General features: G+C 38.5%; 1 protein-coding gene across 5 annotated transcripts in view; it reads right to left on the bottom strand.

Annotated features, from left to right (window-relative positions):
- LOC129419431 (suppressor of tumorigenicity 7 protein homolog) overlaps window positions 1-19,997 on the bottom strand; it is a 236,756-nt gene that overhangs the window by 200,139 nt on the left and 16,620 nt on the right. For all 5 annotated transcript variants that reach the window (XM_055174572.2, XM_055174573.2, XM_055174569.2 and 2 more), the window contains 3 exons: window positions 4,633-4,715; window positions 4,005-4,164; window positions 1,305-1,359 (listed from right to left, as the gene is read on the bottom strand). In XM_055174572.2, the coding sequence (XP_055030547.1) occupies window positions 1,305-1,359; window positions 4,005-4,164; window positions 4,633-4,715 (298 nt within the window). The remainder of the gene's footprint in view (window positions 1-1,304; window positions 1,360-4,004; window positions 4,165-4,632; window positions 4,716-19,997) is intronic.

Here is a 19,997-nt window from a genome sequence, read left to right as displayed (position 1 = left end):
TCAACGTGCTCTGGAGAGGTGTGTGTTTGTGTGTGAAACGCGCAACCATAGCTGCTCGGTTAAAATGAAAATACAATGAACACGTAATATGCCCTCCTTGTTTTAGACTCTGAGTAGTAAAAGAACGCCATCAGAATCAGAGGACTCGCTGAAATCCCACCAAGCCAGAATGATAGCTGCAGGTCAGACGCAAGCCTTGTAGGTACGTGATAATCTCCGCTGTCGCGGCTGTCAGTTTGGTTCCCCTCGACGCAACTTCGGATTTCCTCAGGCGATGTGCAGAAAACATTCTTGAAATTGTAATATACATTTAGTTTAATTGCTTAACTAAAAGTAAACGAAATTTCAATGAATTTGAACTACGTGCACTGTAGTTTTACCACCCGCAAAATGGAAAACAATGGGACAAAATAAATGACTTTAGAGTTTCAAATGGCCAGTATTTTGTTATTCTCGACCCCATAGACATGGTCTTGGTGTCATTTTAAAGTTTTTTTCTGAACCACTAGTTTTAGCATTTAACCATGCTGAAAATTGTACTCACATATCTACCTTTTGCACATTTTATTTATGTTCAAAAACTCTTTCTACAGTAGCACTTTCTAATGGTATTTTTTCAAAATCCTTTTGCACATTTTATTTATGTTCAGTAGCTATTTCTAGCTAAAGCAAATCCACAAATTTATAAAAGGATTAATTATTTTTTACAAGGTCGTCTGTTGACTGCTAAATATAAAACCCCTTCAATATAGGAGTCGAGTCAGCAAAAAAAAAAAAAATAGAGTACCGGCACCTCTTTTGGGCCACTTAAAGCACTGCATGTATATCACACATAGGGCTATCAAAAAACTATAATTTTGTCGTTAAATAATGGCTGTCAGGATTTACTAAAGATGCACAGTGGATAAATAAAGGAAAAATAATACGTTTTTCTTTAAGACGTAAAATTTATGGGAGGAGATTATTTAAATGATTCATGCAATGCGGTTCACTAAGGACTGTATGTGTGTGTTTACTGGTTTCTGTACCATTATTTAATGCCAAAAAAGCACGTCTTAAATCATTTTGTGCCTGAAATGGCTGAAATTGTAGCTGATAGAAGAGGCATCAGAAAGTGTATAATGCCAGAGGAACATATTTTTCAAAAATATTGTTTGCCAAGCCATTTTTTATTTGCTGTAGGAAAGTAAGGCAGAAATAACGTTAGACTTTAACACTACACCCATTAACATTGTAAAAGACATTGCATTTCAGCACCATAAGTTGTATGTCACATCAATTGAAATGTCAAAAACTTTGCTTACCGGTTATATTCAGCTCCTCTGAAAAGATTGAGTGGATTTCTCCAGACCTTACACTCTACAAACAAAACACATAGAGACACAGCTCAGGTCAAACCTTAATAACGGTCTGTGCTCACCAGTTCAATGTTACCAAGATAAACAACCAACAAATCTCACAACCATTGCAAATAAATATTGCAGGTAATGAACAAGCAGAGTATATTTACAGAACAAGAACCAATGACAAGGCAGAGACAATGAATAACAATGACAATAGACAAGAGGTAATGAGTTCAATGAATGCCCATGGTAACAAACCAGGGGGCGGAGCTACAGATGAACCGGCTCCGTGGTGTGTGTGTGGTCTGCTCTTCTGTTCAGCAAGATGTCTCTCAAGCCCATGAACTAAAGTCTCCTGTACTCCTTGTCACGGATGAAAGGTCCGAACCCGAGTCTCATGCACTTCCTGTCACGGATGAAAGGTCCAAATTTGAGCCTCCTGTACTTCCTATCACGGCTGAAAGGTCTGAACTGGAGTCTTCGGTACTCCCTGTCACGGCTGAACACAGAAGTCAAAGGACATACCTCCGATGCCATAGGGACCATAGAACAGAGACAATGGACTTGAGATCCCAGATTCCCGTACAGACATCTGGTTATCTGGTTCATCTGGTTATCTGCCAGACTAGACATTAACTGCTGGGTCCTGGCATTAACTGTAGAGGCTGGTGTGGCAGCCATCTTGTAAAGTGGCTCGGGTGTGGCAGCCACCTTGTGAAGTGGCTTGGGTGTGGCAGCAATCTTGTGAAGTGGCTCGGGTGTGGCGGCAGCCATTTTGGAAACTGGCAATTGCATGGTGATGGCCATCTTGTGAGCAGGCTCGGGTGTGGTGGCAGCCATCTTGTGAACTGGCTCAGGTATGGCGGTGGCCATCTTCAGAACAGGTGCATTCATGGCAACGGCCCTCTGGGGAATAGGTGCAGTTATGGCAACACCCTCTTGGGAATAGGTGCAGGTATGGCAGCAGCCATGTTGAAAACAGCTGCAGGCGTGCCATCTTAGGAACTGATACACACATTGTGGCCTTCTTAGAGAAGGGTGTTCTTCTGATTGCCATCCTGGAAAGAGAGACAGGCATGGTGGCAGCCATCTTGGAAACAGAAATAGGCTTGGTGGCGGCCATCTTGGAATGTGGTTCAGGCGCAGTGCACGCAGGCCTCCGTAACCGGCATGGCTCTTTAGCCAGCAGAGCCTGGTGCATACTACCCCCCAAAAAAAACAGTTTAGGTGAGGCCTGCTCCTCAGCTTCACCAACCGTGAAAGGTGACCCGGCCAGCAAAAGAGCAAAGTCCACAGCCTGCATAAGTGACTCTTAAGGACCATAGTGGATGAGGTGAGTGGTTGATTTAATCCAGAATAGAAAATAGTCAATGAGCATACAGTCCGATAAAGTGGTAGAATTAGAAATGTCCAAAAAGTCTTTGGTGTGGTCCTCGAGGGACCGATTACCTTGAAGGAGGACGAGGACAGCTGCTGGATCCATTTGTGGTCAGTCGATATGTTAAGGTTCATGGCAGGCAAAACAGGTAAACCAAGGTGCGGATCCACGTGCAGCTTTAAGTTCTTTATTATAAATCCAAAAGGGGTATAAACAAGGAACAGGAACATGAGGCAGGCAAACATGACACAGAGAACACAGGAGTAACACTAACATCGACAGTCAAACAGGTAATGAACAAGCAGAATATATATACAAAACAAGAACCAATGACAAGGCAGAGACAATGAATAACTTTGACAATATAGACAAGAGGTAATGAGTGAGTTCAATGAATGTCAATGGTAACAAACAAGGGGGCAAAGCTACAGATGAACAGGAGGGAAAGCAGGCAGACTAAAATACAGGGCAGACACAGACAGGACTCATGACAGGTTAACACAATATGGTGGTTTCCCAGACAGTGTTTATCCTAGTCTCAGAAATGCACATCTGAGCTGCCTTAATTTAAAAACACCTGACAAAACTGACATAACCTAACCTACATTAGTGGCAATGTTTTGTCTCAAAATGTATTGTTTTTGTAAGGTTTGTTTGTCAAAACTACTTAAAGAACAAGTTCGGTATTTACACTTGGAGCCCTGTTTTCGGATTGTTTGTGATGGGGTGGAACGGTTTTGACTGAAATTTGGACTTATGATGCGATTTTTGTGTGAGCATATCAGTGAACACCCCTGACCACTCTGTGAGTTTCACGTCTTTGTAAACGAAAGTTTAATGCATTTTAGGAAGGATTGTTCCAGTGCACCTATACACACATTGTAGAGGTGGGGACTGATACAACAGAAACCAGAAAAATTCTTGGGCCAGCATCATATGTCCAAATTTCAGTCAAAACCGCTCCACCTCACCACAAACAATCTGAAAACAGGGCTCCAAGTGCAAAACACCGAACCCGTCCCCTAAATGTCCTAATATAACTTAGGGCTAGTCCTGGATTAATCTAAACCAGTGGTCACCAACCCTGTTCCTGGAGATCTACCCTCCTGCCTACTTTAGATCCAACCCTGCTTCAGCACACCTGCCTCCAATTTTTGGGTAGCCATGAAAAGCATAATTGGCAGGTTCATGTGTGTATGATTAGGGTTGGACGTGAACTCTGCAGGAAAGTAGATGAGAGACTAAAATGAAATATGCATGGAATTTTATGATGAGGCGCCGACCTGAAACGCTCTGTCGGCTGGAGTCCGTGTCTCCGTTACTGCTGTTTGAGTTGTTAGGAGAGTTGTTGTCTACTCCGCCTAAGAGAGGTCGAAGGTGACTTACTGACACCTGCTCGATGAACGACGTCCCATACTTCCTGAAATACCACCACTCAAAGATCTACAACAACACAAACATGCGACCAATCAGATTTTATTTAGACCATTAATCATTTTAAACTGCAATACTTTTAATGCATGGGTCAATTCTTGTCATTCACTCTCAGAAATAAAGGTACAAAAGTTGTCACTGGGACAGTACCCTTTCAAAAAGGTACACCTTTGTACCCAAAGAGAGGGCATATTAGTACTTTGAACTGCCATATTTGTACCTAAATGGTACATATTGGGACCTTTTTTAAAGGGTACTGCCCCAGTGACAGCTTCGTACCTTTATTTTTGACAGTGGTTGGTAAATACCAAGTGGTAAGACAAACGCCTCTCTTTGTGAAAAAAAAAGATAAAAAAATATTTGCGCAATGGAAATCATGATTTGACTTTAAAAATATATTAAAAATGGCAGCACTAGCTTATTTATTAAATGTTAATTCAAGAGCATTTTGTTAAGTTAAAACTTACAATAACTCACCAGTATGAGTCCTGAAATGAGGGATGATGTGCCTGTCAATGCCACATAAAACTTGGGAGTCAAAGTGTTGAGAAACATGCTCACTGGAAACACAGCAAGCAGAAACAAAGAAAAAGCACAAAAGATAAATAGACCAATCAGTCAAAAAACTTTACAAACATACATTATTACAAGCTATTTACTATATACAGTAGCCATTAAAAGTTTACATACAATACACCTTGCAGAATCTGGAAAGTGCTGAAAATTTTGGAAGAGAATTAAAAAAAAAGGGTTTGTTTTTAATTTAGTTCTGCCCTGAAGTTATTTAATTATTTCAGTCTATTATTTCGGGTCTCGGGTCTGTTTAACATTGTGGGTAATACCCGAGTCGATCAGACTCGGAGAACACACATACACACACATTTAAATAAAATATTTCAAAAACAGCAACAAAAACTTAGATTAACTGTTGCATAAATTTTTTCTATGACGCTCAAATTGCGTTATAAATGTTTACATTTGGTTGCTCCAACCAGGCAGCTAATGCGCATGTGCTCTTGTAATGTTTCTCTGGCTACCAGTCAGGAGCTTCTGCAGTGAGACACAATGACTTTCCCTTTGAAAAGTGGCTCTTTTATTTAGAAGGCAGGACTTATTCCGCCATACCACTCGTTTGGCACTGACTCCTCAAATTTTTGTAATAATATTATAAATTGACCATCTTGCTGTTATATCTAAAGTTTTTGGGCAGACTCTGCTCAAAGAGCACAGATATGAAACCAAAGAAATAAAGCTAACGAAAGCAGCCACGGCACTGAACAAGCAATCGTTATTATAATCCAAATGGGCAAACAGTATAAATTATTATGCAAGTTGATCCGATTAACAACAAATGTAAAATTGTGTTATTCCTCACCATAACTGTAAAGTGGACATTTAAAGCTGGAATAAGCATTAAGCATTTCAATAGTCAAGAAAGGAACATGGATGGAACTTTCTTGGCAATAAGGATTGTGCATCACAGTCAGGTACAAGGAGGGAGAAGGCTAACTTCTATGGGTAAGACAAAAAGTTTAATGTTTGCTACTTGTTTATTGACTTATTAATAACATTTAGCTAAAGAATATTTGCCGGTTGGGTCTGCCTCTTCCCGAACATGTTCGGGTCCAGCTTTTAAAGGTGCAGTGTGTAATTTTTAGAAGGATCTCTTGACAGAAATGCAAAATAATATACAAAACTATATTATCAGGCGTGTATAAAGATCTTTTATAATGAACCCTTATGTGTTTATTACCTTAGAATGATACATTTTTATCTACACTCTGAGGGTCCCCTAACATGGAAGTCGCCATTTTGTGCTGCCATGTTTCTACCAAAGCCCTAAATGGACAAACTTTTTTTACGAAGCTGCCTCCGAAGATGACATGTTTGTCTTGGTTGTAGCTACCGTAGCTTTTCTATGCGTTTTAAATGCGATAGGTGAGCAATTAACTGAGCCATTGGTTGCAATTTGCAACCTCACCACTAGATGCCACTAAAATTTACACACTCCACCTTTAAATAATAGACGGGGTAGGAATTTGGACGAAAACTAATATGATGTTAGAGTCTGCTGCTTGTGTTGTAAGTAAACATGCTGCACAGTGTTTTGTACAAATATAGGTAAGAGCTAAATTTCAGCGCAATTGATGAAATAAGATTGCACAACTTTCATTTCCTCGCAAAATTAAACTAATGAAAGATGCAGAAATCACCCGCTTTAGTTTTATCAATGAAAGCCTGAATATAGTGGTGTACACTGTGTGTTCTCTGTGTATTCAGACTACCTATGAATGTGGCTGAAAATGGATCGACAAAACACATTTTTAAGAATTTAGGCGTAATGTTCGACAGCAAACTATCTTTTGATAGTCATATCGCCAACATCTGCCGCACAGCATTCTTCCATCTTAGAAATATCTCAAAAATACGCCATATGCTGTCTGCATCAGATGCAGAAAAGCTTATACATGCTTTTATGACCTCTAGAATAGACTATTGTAACTCGTTACTCGGGGGATGCCATGCAAATCAGGTAAACAAGCTACAGCTGGTTCAAAACGCCGCCGCAAGAGTGCTTACTCGATCTAAAAAGTATGACCACATCAGTCCAATTCTGGCATCTTTACACTGGCTACCAGTTAAATATCGTATACAATTTAAAATATTACTAATCACCTACAAAGCCTTAAATGGCCTAGCGCCTTCGTATATTAAAGAACTACTATCAGAATACAATCCATCACGTAAACTGCGCTCACAAAATTCTGGTCACTTAATTATCCCTAGAATATTAAAAGTGTCTAAAGGTGGTAGATCCTTTTCCTACTTAGCCCCTAAGCTCTGGAATGATTTACCAAATAATGTTCGAGTATCAGACACAGTCGATCAATTTAAATCTAAACTTAAGACATTCTTCTTTAACAAAGCATTCACATAAAATGTCCAGTAAATGTACATTTCCCGCAGTAGTTAGTTTGTCTAGAACAAAGCACTCACATACCACATATGGGTAATATACTATTGCCGCAATAGTTAGCCTGTCTGGAACCGAGCCGACTTGAACCACTATAATGTTTGACACTTGCATTGCATGCGAACGGCCCCTACGCTAATAGAATTCTGTTTTTCTCTCCCTGTCTCGTCCTCAACCACGAGGACCATGAGACAAACAGACCCAGTTCCGGTTGCTGTGAAGATCATTGCATCACTGATCCACTGGCTGTCCTTCAACGTGATGACCAGCCGATGCCCGACCAACGACCACCGGCTAAACCAGTTTAATTCGCTTACCCGCCTCCTATCCCTACCGTTTCTATATATATATATAAATATATATTAATTCCTCCCAAGGGTTTTTGTCCTTCTAGGACTTTTTCCCATTGGGTTTTTTTTCCTAGAGGGTTTTTAATCCCAGGGAGAGTCAGCCAACTTTGGCTTAACTTAGCACTTTACAGTATACGTTACATTATTAATATGATCGCTTGTACGGTTTAACCGCTTTCTCTACTTCTTATATTATCTATTGATTATCTGTGTTCTCCTCTACATCTTCTCATGTAAAGCTGCTTTGCAACAATTAACACTTGTGAAAAGCGCTATATAAATAAAATTGAATTGAATTGAATTGAAACATTTTAATACCAAGTGTAAACAGCCCCTAATGCCAGGAAAAGTTTTGAGGAGTGGCTGTCAAAGGGAAAGAGACCAAGAAGGCCAAATTCCTGGCCAAAAGATATATTCAGAGTGCATGGAAACATTTTGTAGTGATTATAGCACAAGAATGTGATTCTTTACTCAAGTCTGTGTTAAAGTAGCCTACAACAAAGTAAAAAAGTTGATTGTAAGTTTTATAGTTTACAGTAAGGTAAATATATGTTAAGAGTATGGTAAAAAATAAGATTAATAAAAATAAAATAGTTAATGCATTAACCCCCTGGGGTCCAAAAACGCGGGGCCGCGTTTTGACGCGTTTTTTCCTTATCATGGCAGAATCAACTTAAAATACTCCATCATTAATAATCATAGACTTACGTGTTTGACATCATTTGAAACGGTAAAGGGTCTTCTTTAATATGTGTTCATTCACAATAACAACAGATCTTTGTGTTTTTGTCAAATAAAGAAAATAAACAGGGTGTCCATCCAGACATTTCTGTCTCCGCCAGCTGTCTCTCAAAACACGTTACAAAAATCAATTGAAACTCCGCGATTACTCGTCACACAAGCATGAAACACACATCCAAAGAAAGCCTGAAATGTCTTTAAACAAGCTAAATATAATCAAAAACAAATATTGCCTGTTTATGTAATCTGCATTGAAGTAAAGAGAGTACCGTTTTTCCTGGCTGACTTCATTATCTTTAATTTGGTCACGCCCACAGCTGTTGACATGGTAATGAAGACACGAGCTGTTCAACCAAAACAAGCAAAGCGTAAAGTTTGATCAGATTTAAAGACTTTTTACCGCATGTTTGGGATATAAACTTTACACACACGTGAGGAATATCTTCATTTATGTCTGGACATTGAAGAAGAGAAGCATTTATCTTTAACGTTACCTAAGAAGAACAATGGAGAACGCACTGCTGGATTAGAAGTAAGTAACGTTAACAGTTAATTTATACCATTTATATTTGCTATCATGTAACTTAATATGCTCATGGCTTGTGCAGTTCAGCCTACATACAGTAACGTTAAGCAACCTTAGCAGACTACACGCTTCGGATTGAAAAAGTTTCGCATTGTTTACAAACGGACGCGATCTCACGTAATGGCGGATTTCACTGTTGCATGCAGTAACAGTGTTAAACACAGTTATTCACTTATATCCTTCGTGGAAACTTTCAGTAAGCCTGAACTGCTGTATCTTTTAAGTGTGTGCTGTAATATGATTCCATGTTTACATGCTTATTTACAAACAAGTACGCGTGACCTCCCATAATGGCGGATATCTGTTACATGTTGTACAGTGTTAAGACACAGTTATTCACTTTCGTATCTGTCATGGCAACTTTGAGTAAATGCTGCACTGCGGGATTTGCTGTAAAATGATTCCATATTGTTTACATGCAAGGTAATTCCATACATTGCGCTTTACACGCGACACCGTTTTTATGAGCGCTGCGTTACACGGAGACGTGAGCTCGCGCACATGCGATGTGTTTATAAAGTTCATACGCGCTTACAGAAACACGTTTAAAACAGAAGCTAGACGATAAGGGACTGACATCTGAAAACAGTCATCTGAAAACAGCTTTTTATATTAATTGCTGCAGATGTTTATCTGAGATTAAGTTTATGTACAAGATAGTATATGAATGTAACTTAGTATCAGTGACATTTACCCATCAGTTATATAAGTAAGGGTATTTCTGTGGACAATTTATGCTAACAGCTGTTTATAACTCTCTTAGAGGTATGCATCTCTCTCATCAGTACAAAACTATGAAGTGGAAAAACACTTTTTGGACATAAAGTTATATGGTAATATGAGCCACATGAAGTTTACAGCTCTGTTGTGTATCAGTTTCTTAGTTTATACAAAGTTTTAGGAATAGGGTATGTTTCCAAATAAACTTAAAATGTCCTACTAACCATAATTTCTATTTTGATTATATTGTTAACTTAATAAACCTCAAACAAACATGTATACATTTGTCCTCACATTCTTTACTGTAGTTCATTCTCACATTCCTGCCTCATTATGCAGCTCATTATGCAGCTCATTATGCGAGCCTTTGTTTGCTTGCTGTCAATCAATCCTTCTCGCATACAGCCCGTCTAAACAAAAAGTGTCTTACAATTTCTAAATCAATACATTGTTTTATGTGAATAAGTAGGCATGGTGATTGTCACATCATTTTAAAGAAAGAACGCTAGACTACTAGATTATGTTTAGGAAAGTCTTGTTAAAACATGTTTAGTATGGGTTTTGTGGACTTATATCAGTGACTTAAAATTTTAGCTTTTTTAAAAACCACGCATAAACATTTTTCTCTCAAAAATACAAACATGTACATACATGTAGCTCATATAATATTTTAGCCCAGTTTATGCTGAACGCAGTGGTATGAGACACTTCCCATTATTATGTTTTAAAGCAACTGAAAAAAGACCAAATGTAAGAGCATGTCAGAACCTCTGAGAGTGTCCCAAAATGGTCGAACCACAGAGGGTTAAACATGTACAGCTGTACAACTTGGTGGCGCCAGTGCCATCCCTCTCAAATGTTAGTCTGGAGCCCTGTGGGTGCAGTAACAGTGAAAGCTCTCTCCCCCACAGATTTTAATCTACAGGGAGGCTGTTGAGGAGTAAGAGAATCAGCAGACCAAAGGGAACAAAAAGGCTTGCAGTGGGTAACTAGGGCCCAATTCCAATTTATCCCTATGCCTACCCCTCAACATTTTCCCCTGTCCCTTGAAACAGTGTGAAAAGGGGAAGGGTTCCTGAGAATGACTCTTGAACGACCGAAAGGAAGCATGAGAAAGAAACTCTGCAAAACAGTCCTCTTTCAGGGGTTTTATGATACTTTTCCATTGCATGTACCCCACGGTTTGCTTTGGGTCGTGTCGGGTCAGCTTACATTTTGGGGGCTTTAAGTTGCATATGCTCATATGCTATGAGGCTCAGCGGAGCACGTCGACTGACGCCACGGGTGTTTGTACAGAAACTGTCATGTGAGACAGAGGTAGTGATAAATGCGATGTGCAAACATCTATTTGTGGTGGTAAATTTAAATTTTGTGGTGAACTGAGAAATAAATTAATGTATGGGAATGTACAACGACACTCTCACTTGTATGATTTGTATCAGTTTCTGCTTCTTTATCATATTAATAGTAATGTGATTTATAAATATCTATATCACATTTTAATTTTGGACATCTGGTCAATTTATTATATCAGAATATAATATTACTGTTAATTATTGAATATTAAATGAATTTTCATTCTAACTATAAATATTAAAATATGCCGAAACATGGGTCCTGTATCATAGCTACATGAATGACCTTTGCAGCAAAAAAACAGCGTGAAATCAGTTCAGTATTCAGTGAGGTATAATTAATTAAATGCGCTGACACTCATTGCACCTGCCATACAAATTACACTGAGTGGAGCTAAGTGTACACTAAGATGGCGACCCCACGGCTAGACCGCGCCAGTAGGCAGTCTGTGCAAACCTTTAAGAGTTTTTGAGCATGTTAAGGCACCCAAAATGCCCAAAAGTGTTGAAAAAAAAGAAAAAAGCAGCAAGCAGCGATGGCGGGCCCTCACACGTTTTTTTTAGCGCTACACGGTACCTCAGAGAAAACGATGCACGGTGGGCAAGTGCATCAAGTGGGCAAATATCAATGGGCTATTTTATGTTGTTACTGACCCATTTGGGGACTGTAGGTAAAACAAACCCCACATTTACATACGGGGGCGCTAGTGAGCAACCTAAGAGACACACCTATGTCTGACCTGTTTGTCCACACTTAACAGCCGACAACTGTGATGTGTGCCAAATTTGAAGTTAATCTAAGCACGCCAGGATCTTTAAAGGAACAGTATGTGAGAAATTTATATCAATTAATCATAAAATGGCCCTGATATGTCACTAGACATTAAGAAATCATTTTATTTCAAATACTTATATCACTGACAACAGTGGTCCGGCCAGAATATTGTCATTTAAAAAGTGGAGTTGCAGCCCTCAACTGATGTTTATGTTGTCATGTTGTGTATTGGCCACCAGGGGCCCGTTCTTCATACATCGCTAACTCAGTTAGCTGGATTTGATTGTTGATGATTTGGCATGATCTTGGATTATTTGGTTCTTCGAAGCTCATTCTAAACTTGCTGTCATAGCAACAGGTCCATAAGCTCAAACCTGCTCGGGAGCAGGCTTATTTCATGTAAACAAGATTAGTTTGTACCTTTTTAAGTGGATGTGATACGGAAAGTCTGACCCAGTCGCATATTCTCCATTATATCTGCGTAAGATGCATGATTAATATATAGAGCTTTCAAATTCAACACATTCTTAAACGAATGACAAGACAAACATGCTGATCACATTCATTTTAAATTTGTTTGAATTAATCATAACCAGCACTAATAGATGTTATGTACAATAAAGACTATTACTCAGTGTGAAATAATTTTCATTTGAATAAACTAATCTCCTATTTAAGTTTTTTCTTTAGATTGTCAAGTAGCTTACAAAGTCATGCATGAAGGGGTTTTCGTTTAGTAATTTCTATCTGTTCTATCTTTAAAACGTTGTCTACAAATAAATTACCCCCTGTATCTGTTCTGTGACAAAAATTACCAAAATAACAAAATGAGTTTTTTGCACATATTTTCACATATCTTTATCTTCTTTACTACACTTTTCTGTGCAGACTCAGCAGATGCAGGACTTTCAGTTAACATGGAATACTGCTAATATAGTCAGAAATCAGTATATAATGCAATTGAAGTAAACTTATTTAACCACTTGCATATAGTTTCTCTAAAGGACTACCATCTGAGAGGATTTCTCTGTCATGTGCATTGCTATCAGAAACGATTGTATTTTATAATCTTTTGATGTAGAATAACATTACCATTCCCTTACTGCACATCATACTTTATTTACCACATTCTTGGAAACTGCTAAAAGTGTTGGTGTATTATCTACAACTGCACAAAAGAGAGGAAAACACAATCTTATAATAAACTACAATAAAAATTGTATTTATCAGGAATTAAATTGTTGCATTGGCTGTGGGTTTAAGAAAGAGCAACTCATCCAGAGATGATCTGCACAATCAGCCAGTTTAGAGACATCACTCCTGCCAGCACATCACATGAAGATGGAGGACCACCACCTGTTTTTATTCAGCTTTTTATGTTGCTGTTTCAAACAGATAAAACAGCATTTAACTGTTTTTAAAAGAGATTTAAAGTACTTTAGGAACATCACATTTTAATTACAATCATTTATTTCAATCTTTGACAAGCATAGTAAAGATATCAAGATTATATTTTTACAGAAAATGTTACATTATTTATGGTGATTTATGTACAAAAGTAGCTTTAACTGGGTTTTTATTTTCAGTGTCATAAAAAGTTCACAACCTTTCATCAGTAGCTCTCAGCCTGCAGGGGTTAAAAATGGGCGTGTTCTTGGCCATTGTAACAACTGGCCAATCACAGCGTGGCTGATCAGTGTTTCTACTATCGATATGTATTGCCTTTTCTTGCAGTGCACGAACGAACGCGCAGTGATCTCAGATAATTCAATCCTGCCATACTAATCATCAACAGCAGTGGTGTTCAAAGAACCAAATAAGCGAGATCATAATTAGTGAGATCTAAATATCTCAGATGTTTCATTTGATCTTGGATGTATTAAGCGACGTACGAAGAACGGGCCCCAGTTGTGAGATTGCAGTATCAGTTTTACCCACAAGTTTTGTGATTGCAGTACCTGTTTTGACCACAATCCTACATACTGTTCCTTTAAATATGCCTAAAATTATAGTAAACTTTGATGCGTTGCCATGGCAACATCATATTTGGTTATTCTAATGTTATAGAGATGTCGAGATGTCAAAAATCCCTTCCGCAATTTATCATCTCCAATGTCTCGGCATCATGTTGACAACGCTTGGTGTCAATTGCATGAATCCTCTAGGAGGAGAATTTGAAAGTTCACAGCACGCAACTGCCTGTCTTAAATATGTGTGAAAATGAAAGTAAAGTTTGACGCATTGCCATGGAAACAGCATTCAACATATCAAAAATCCCTTCGCAATGACACACCCTCCATCGAAAAGTTAAGATCTCCGCAATTTGAACATCTCAAAGGCCTTTAGATGAGACTGACCAAATATGATGATGATCTGATAAAATCTTTAGGAGGATTTTGTTAAAGTGCAAAGCCTGGAACTGCCAAAATTTGCACAGAAATCACAAAGAAAATTAAAAATGGACGACTTCCTGTGTGGTTTAGAGCTTGGTTCCAAGAAACTTTTTTGTAGATCTTGAGGTGATAGGTGACCCTACCAAATTTCGTATCTGTAAGTTTTTCGTAGCGGGAGGATTGTTCTTTTGAAATTTTACAGGTGGTGCTATCGAGTCATTTCTACACGCCCACTTTAGACACACAGAGGTGCTAGTGAGCCACTTCAGAGACACGCCTTTGTCTGACCTTTTTGTCCACACTTAACAGCCGACAACTCTGATGTGTGCCAAAGTTAATCTAAGCATGCCAAGAGCCCTAAATATGCCTGATAATTATTGTAAGTTTGACACGTTGCCATGGCAACCGCTTTCAAGATATTAACAATCTGTTTGCAATTTAGCAAGTCCAATGTCTCAGCATCATGTTTGGTGTCAATCACGTGAATTCTCTAAGAGGAGTATTTAAAAGTTCACCACATGCACTGTTCAAACCATCCAAAATGGCTGACTTCCTGTTGGGCAGAGCTAATAGGTTTGATTGGGAAAGTTGTGTGGATCAATGAGATCTCATTCACGTGTGTACATGTTTGTCCGATCTGTGCACCAATGTTTGTTTTTGCATTACAGGGGTTGCTTCAGAGCCCTCCTGCCACGCCCGTGTTCCACCCTTTGCCTGGTCCTAATGACGGATGATTCTGACGTTCGTGCCAAATTTCAAGAGTTTTTGAGCATGTTAAGGCACCCAAAGCTGCTGGTGGAGCTATACACAGGACTCACATAGGCAAATCAATGCGATCGGAATCTTCGGGTGACCATACACCTAACAGTGTCATCACAATAATACATTTTTGCTTTAGATATTAGACACTTTCCGTTTCTCTGATTTTGCCTTAAATTTGTCTCCTCGCCATGGCAGCACCGTTCAAGATATCATAAATCCCTCTACAATTTAGCAGAGTGCAATGTCTTGGCATCATGTTCACCACGTTTGTTGTCAATCATATGAATTCCCTAGGAGTAGTATTTAAAAGTTTACGGACTTCCTGATGGGCAGGGTGAAAGTTCTTTGGGTCGACGAGATCTATATACGTACCAACTCTCGTGTCTGTGCGTACATGTTTGCCTGATCTGTGCACCAATGTTTGTTTTTGCATTACAGGGGGCGCTACAGAGCCCCCTGCCACACCCGTGTTCCAGTCTTTGCCCAGTCCTAATGGCAGACGAGACTGATGTCTGCGCCAAATTTCAAGAGTTTTCAATTAAGTTAAAGCACCCAAAATGTAAAAAAAAAATCTGAGGAAAAACAATAGGGCTTCGCACCTTTTGGTGTAGGCCATTCTGCTCGGGCCTTAATAATGAAAACAATAAATTCTAAGGAAAACAAAAGGGCTTCCATTCTGGCCATCTACAATGTCTTGGCATCATGGGCACAACTTTTGGTGTCAATTCCATGAATCTCCTAGGGGGCGTATTTAAAAGTTCAACGCATACAACTGTCAGTCATCAATATGTCTGAAAATGAAAGAAAGTTTGACGCATTGCCATGGAAACAGCGTTCAATATATAAAAAATCCCTTCGCAATTTAGCATTTACAATGTCTCGGCGTTATGGTCACCACTTTTGTTGTAAATCGCATGAATCCCATAGGAGAAGTATTTAAAAATCCACTGCATGCCACTGTAAGGCTTTAATATGCCTGAAAATGAAAGTAAAGTTTTTACACATTGCCATGGGAACAGCCTTCGAGATTTCAAATCCCTTTCGCACTTTAGCATCTACAATGTCTCTGCATCATGTACACCACTTTTAGTGTCAATTGTATGAATCCTCTAGAAGTATCAAAAATCCACCTTTGCGATTTCTTGTTGAGCTAAAATGTTTCTGGCCTGCTCCTTGGTGCTCAGGCCCTAAAAATAAAAAGAATATCCTAAGAAAAACAATAGGTCTTTGCACCTTTTGGTGCAGGCCATTCTGCCCTGCTCCTCGGTGCTTGGGCCCTAATTACTATATTATGATGTATATATTATTTTAGAGCCTGTTACTCAACCTCAGAGCACCATCCTCAGGCTGATATGTGTAAACATCTGGCAAACATTTTCATTTATCTGAATGCAAAACAATTTAGCACCAGCCGTCACTGGTTTAAAGGTTTAGGGTTTGTCCTGAGTCATTAAACTGTTCACTTGTCTTCAGAAAAATCCTCCAGGTCCTGCAGAATCTTTGCTTTACAGCATCTTCTGCATATTTGAACACTGTTCACCAGTGACTCTATGATGTTAAGATTCATCTTTTCACATTGAGGACAAATCAAGAGATTCATACGCAACTATTACATTAGATACAAACATTTCAAGAAGTCAATACCATTTAAAAGTCAGGTGTATGTAAACTTTGGAGAGGGTGACCAGGGTAAATTGTCATTATTTTATTTAAATATCTTATTTTTTCATGCAGTTTTTTTTTTCATTCTAATCATATGACACACTAATATATGAACATATGACCAGCAAATAATTGAACAAAATATGAAAAACATCTTTATATGCAGTGGTTATAGTGATAACTGCTAACATTCACTTAAACATAATATTACCATAATAGGAAATAATGAACCTAAATAATAACCTAATGTTATTTAAGCTTTGATATATGGATTGATATAGGCTAATGTTTCCTGTACTCCAATGTCTTTTAACTTTAAATTTGAGTCCATAATTTATTTCAAGGAGTTTCACAAATGAAATACACATCCTTTGTGTAGGTCTGTGCTCTTTAAATGCTTTAATATAATAACCTAATATAAATAAATCACTGACAAACATGCAAATGCTCCGATTATAATCATATCGCCTATAGATCATTTTAGCTGATATTTTGTATGCTTTATTTTAACAGCTTGCAAATTATTAACATTATCTATGAAAGTGCATGCTAAGCAACGAAAGACGCTCTGGAGCGGCCACGCGCTTTGAAGATGAGGAAAGCTGGGTGGTCACGTTTTAGATGCGACACGTGTAGTAAATGTAAAGCAACTGTGTGTATGTGCTTGGCCACCGGGGCTCTACTCGAGCACCCATGGCATTGGCGCCTATTTGCGTTTTATTGCAGCACTTCCATCTGTGAAACAACAAGTGATGAACCTTTTTGGGGTTACAATGTTTTTAGCCACAGTGAAAACGTGTTCTGATGGTTTACTGGTAGCGCAGATTGTTACTTTTTCGCAACTTTAAATGACCAAGAGAGAACGCCCATTTTTCAATCCGAAGGCTGCAGCCTCAGAAGGTCGCAGATGTCATCAAGCCTAGTTTATTTCAGTTAACTGAGTTACATTTGCAAGTCATAATCATCGTTATGACAACCATCAAAGCCATACGGCAGCAACAGTATCACTTGCGTGAGGAGAAAAAACACAGACGTCCACGTGAGACACTGGAAGCGTGCGTTGCACACAAACTTAAAATGTGTCTCATACAAATCTGGAACGCGGTCATTCTCAGAAGTATCGATACTAATAAATGTAGGTACCGTAACATTTTTAATCGCGGTGCTTTTGAAGTACCTGTGCATCGTACAACACTACACAAGTGTCATGAACACACACACCTGGACCAGTTGCAGCTATCCCAGCACCTGTGAAGCAATTAGGGTAAGTGCCTTGCTCAAGGACATCACAGTTACAACCTGCCAGCCATGAGACTCGAACCGGCAAATCTCGGGTTACAAACCCGACTCTCTAACCGCTAGGCTACAACTACCCCTAATGCAAAAATAGGCTAATCATGGACATTTTTGTAGTGCAATTTTTATCATTTTACTAATGAAGATGTGCTGCAACACAGTTCTGGCAGAGAGCGCATGCTCTTATGTACGCCTACCATGACATATTGACAGTGTCTTTTCTGAGCTCCACGTCAAACCATGTCTCATTTCACAATGGCTAGCAAATGTAGCAAACACAACACTTTCCTATGTGACCATAGGGGCCGATCTTGTGGACGCTGCAGAGCTCGCGGGTGCTTCGGGCCCACCGAAATTGCAGAGCACCCATGGAAAAACGCCAGGTATGCTCAATTAATTTAAATCAAACCCGCTTTTAAAATATGGAAACCTTTCTGTTTAGTGGATCTTGTGAGTTTTAATATTTACAATGAATAAGCTGAACAAGAGGCACTTTACATTTCACTTTCCAAATACATGCAGAAAATGGGACAGTGCGGCTTTCCTCCTATCAAAAGCATTAAGGTGCTCCCGTAGCATCTTGAAGTTGCTAAGCAACCAAAAAGTTGCATGACGTTTTCTGCAATTGGTTTGGATGAAGGTTGAGCAATGTTCACACCTTTGGAACGGACCGAGACCACCTCTTCAGCTGTTCCTCGGTACAATTGTAGACCACCAGCCCTCGATGGTCAAAAAAAATATATATAAAAAAAATCTAAAGTCATAATTTAGCAAATGTAAAAATGAAAAAAGGGGGAAAGCAAAATTGTGAATTGTTAAACGGAACTACATTGATTATATACTCTGTTGTCATGTAAAGCACGACAACGCTGTAATACAGGGATCGGCTGGGAACTACAGCCACCTCATCATCTGCATAGGTCATCGAGGCGGTCTCATTCGAGAAAAATAACCATTAAGTTGCCAAGAAAGAAAGAAATTACAGTATTCAGGGCTGCTGCTGGCCAAATGGGTGCTTTTACGGTGGTGCACTCTTTAGTTAAAAAACAAAACAAAATCACAGTATGTGTGAGAATAAAACTTTATTAAAATGCTATTGTTAATTATTTATAATTGCATTTTGACAGCAACACAAACTACAACTATACAAATATGCAATTATATATTATAGCCTATATTTCAGTATCTGTACCTGTAGGCTAAAGGACTTTGGCTTAATCTAATGTGAAAAAGCTGATTTTACATGTCAGTATAAATCCAAGCAATTTTGAAGAATTACTAAATTTATTTCTTGTAAGTAAATTAAAAGTCAGCTTTAAGAAAACAGCAGATGTCTATTAACAAAAGCAGAAGTTGGTATGTATGGTTATGTTCTCAATAATACAGGTGTTTGATTGATTTAACATTTAAGCATTCAGTAAAGCAAGTTTTGTTAATTGAAATAATATATAAGTTAAGTTAGTAGTGTCACAGGTTAACCTGTTGACTGTTTAAACTGGACTTAAAAACATCCCACCATATCACTTGTACTGTGCATTGCCGGCAACTTAACATCTGTGTACACATCAGAAAAGTGTTATGGAGTTTTTGTTTGGTTAAGTCTAAGTTTGTTACTGTTGTGTTTGTTCTAGTTTTCAAGTCTTATAGTTTATTGACACTATTTTTCTAAAATAACAAAATGCCAGAACACACAATAATTCATGTATTACTTCCCTTTATTTTTACAATCATTTTTCACCAACCTTATTGCAGTTACACTTCCCGGACCACACTTCTTACAACCAAACCCATAGTCTGGGTAAAACTGTTTTTTAAAGCAAACAGCCACATCACTTCCTGTGGAAGCTACCATTTTGGGTAACCAGAAGAGGAGAATTTAGAAACACTTGGTTTTTGACATTTAATTTGGTGTTTAACGCTGTTTCTGTTAATGGTAGGTTTTTTTACTAACTGTTTAGAAGATTAAATTTTGTTATGTTGGTTGTTATATTATTTAATATGACTGATACAAACTTTTTAATTTTCCATGACAATATGGTTTGCCCTGTAGGTGGGGCTTCAGCCTATAAATAGGCTTGCTTGTTAGAATACGTTCAGTTATGTTTTTTCATTGTGAACTCTTTGGAAACTAACTAAGCAGTGTTGCAAACTTGGGCCATTCGGTTTAGCCAAAATAGCACATTGTTGCTCTTTATTTTCGTTTTTGTACAGTTTTTATTTATTTTTGT

Source organism: Misgurnus anguillicaudatus, chromosome 15, assembly GCF_027580225.2.
Source record: "Misgurnus anguillicaudatus chromosome 15, ASM2758022v2, whole genome shotgun sequence".
In the NCBI taxonomy this organism is placed as follows: Eukaryota; Metazoa; Chordata; class Actinopteri; order Cypriniformes; family Cobitidae; genus Misgurnus; species Misgurnus anguillicaudatus.
Note: the sequence above shows the minus strand (reverse complement) of the source record. Positions and strands in the feature narration are given on the sequence as shown.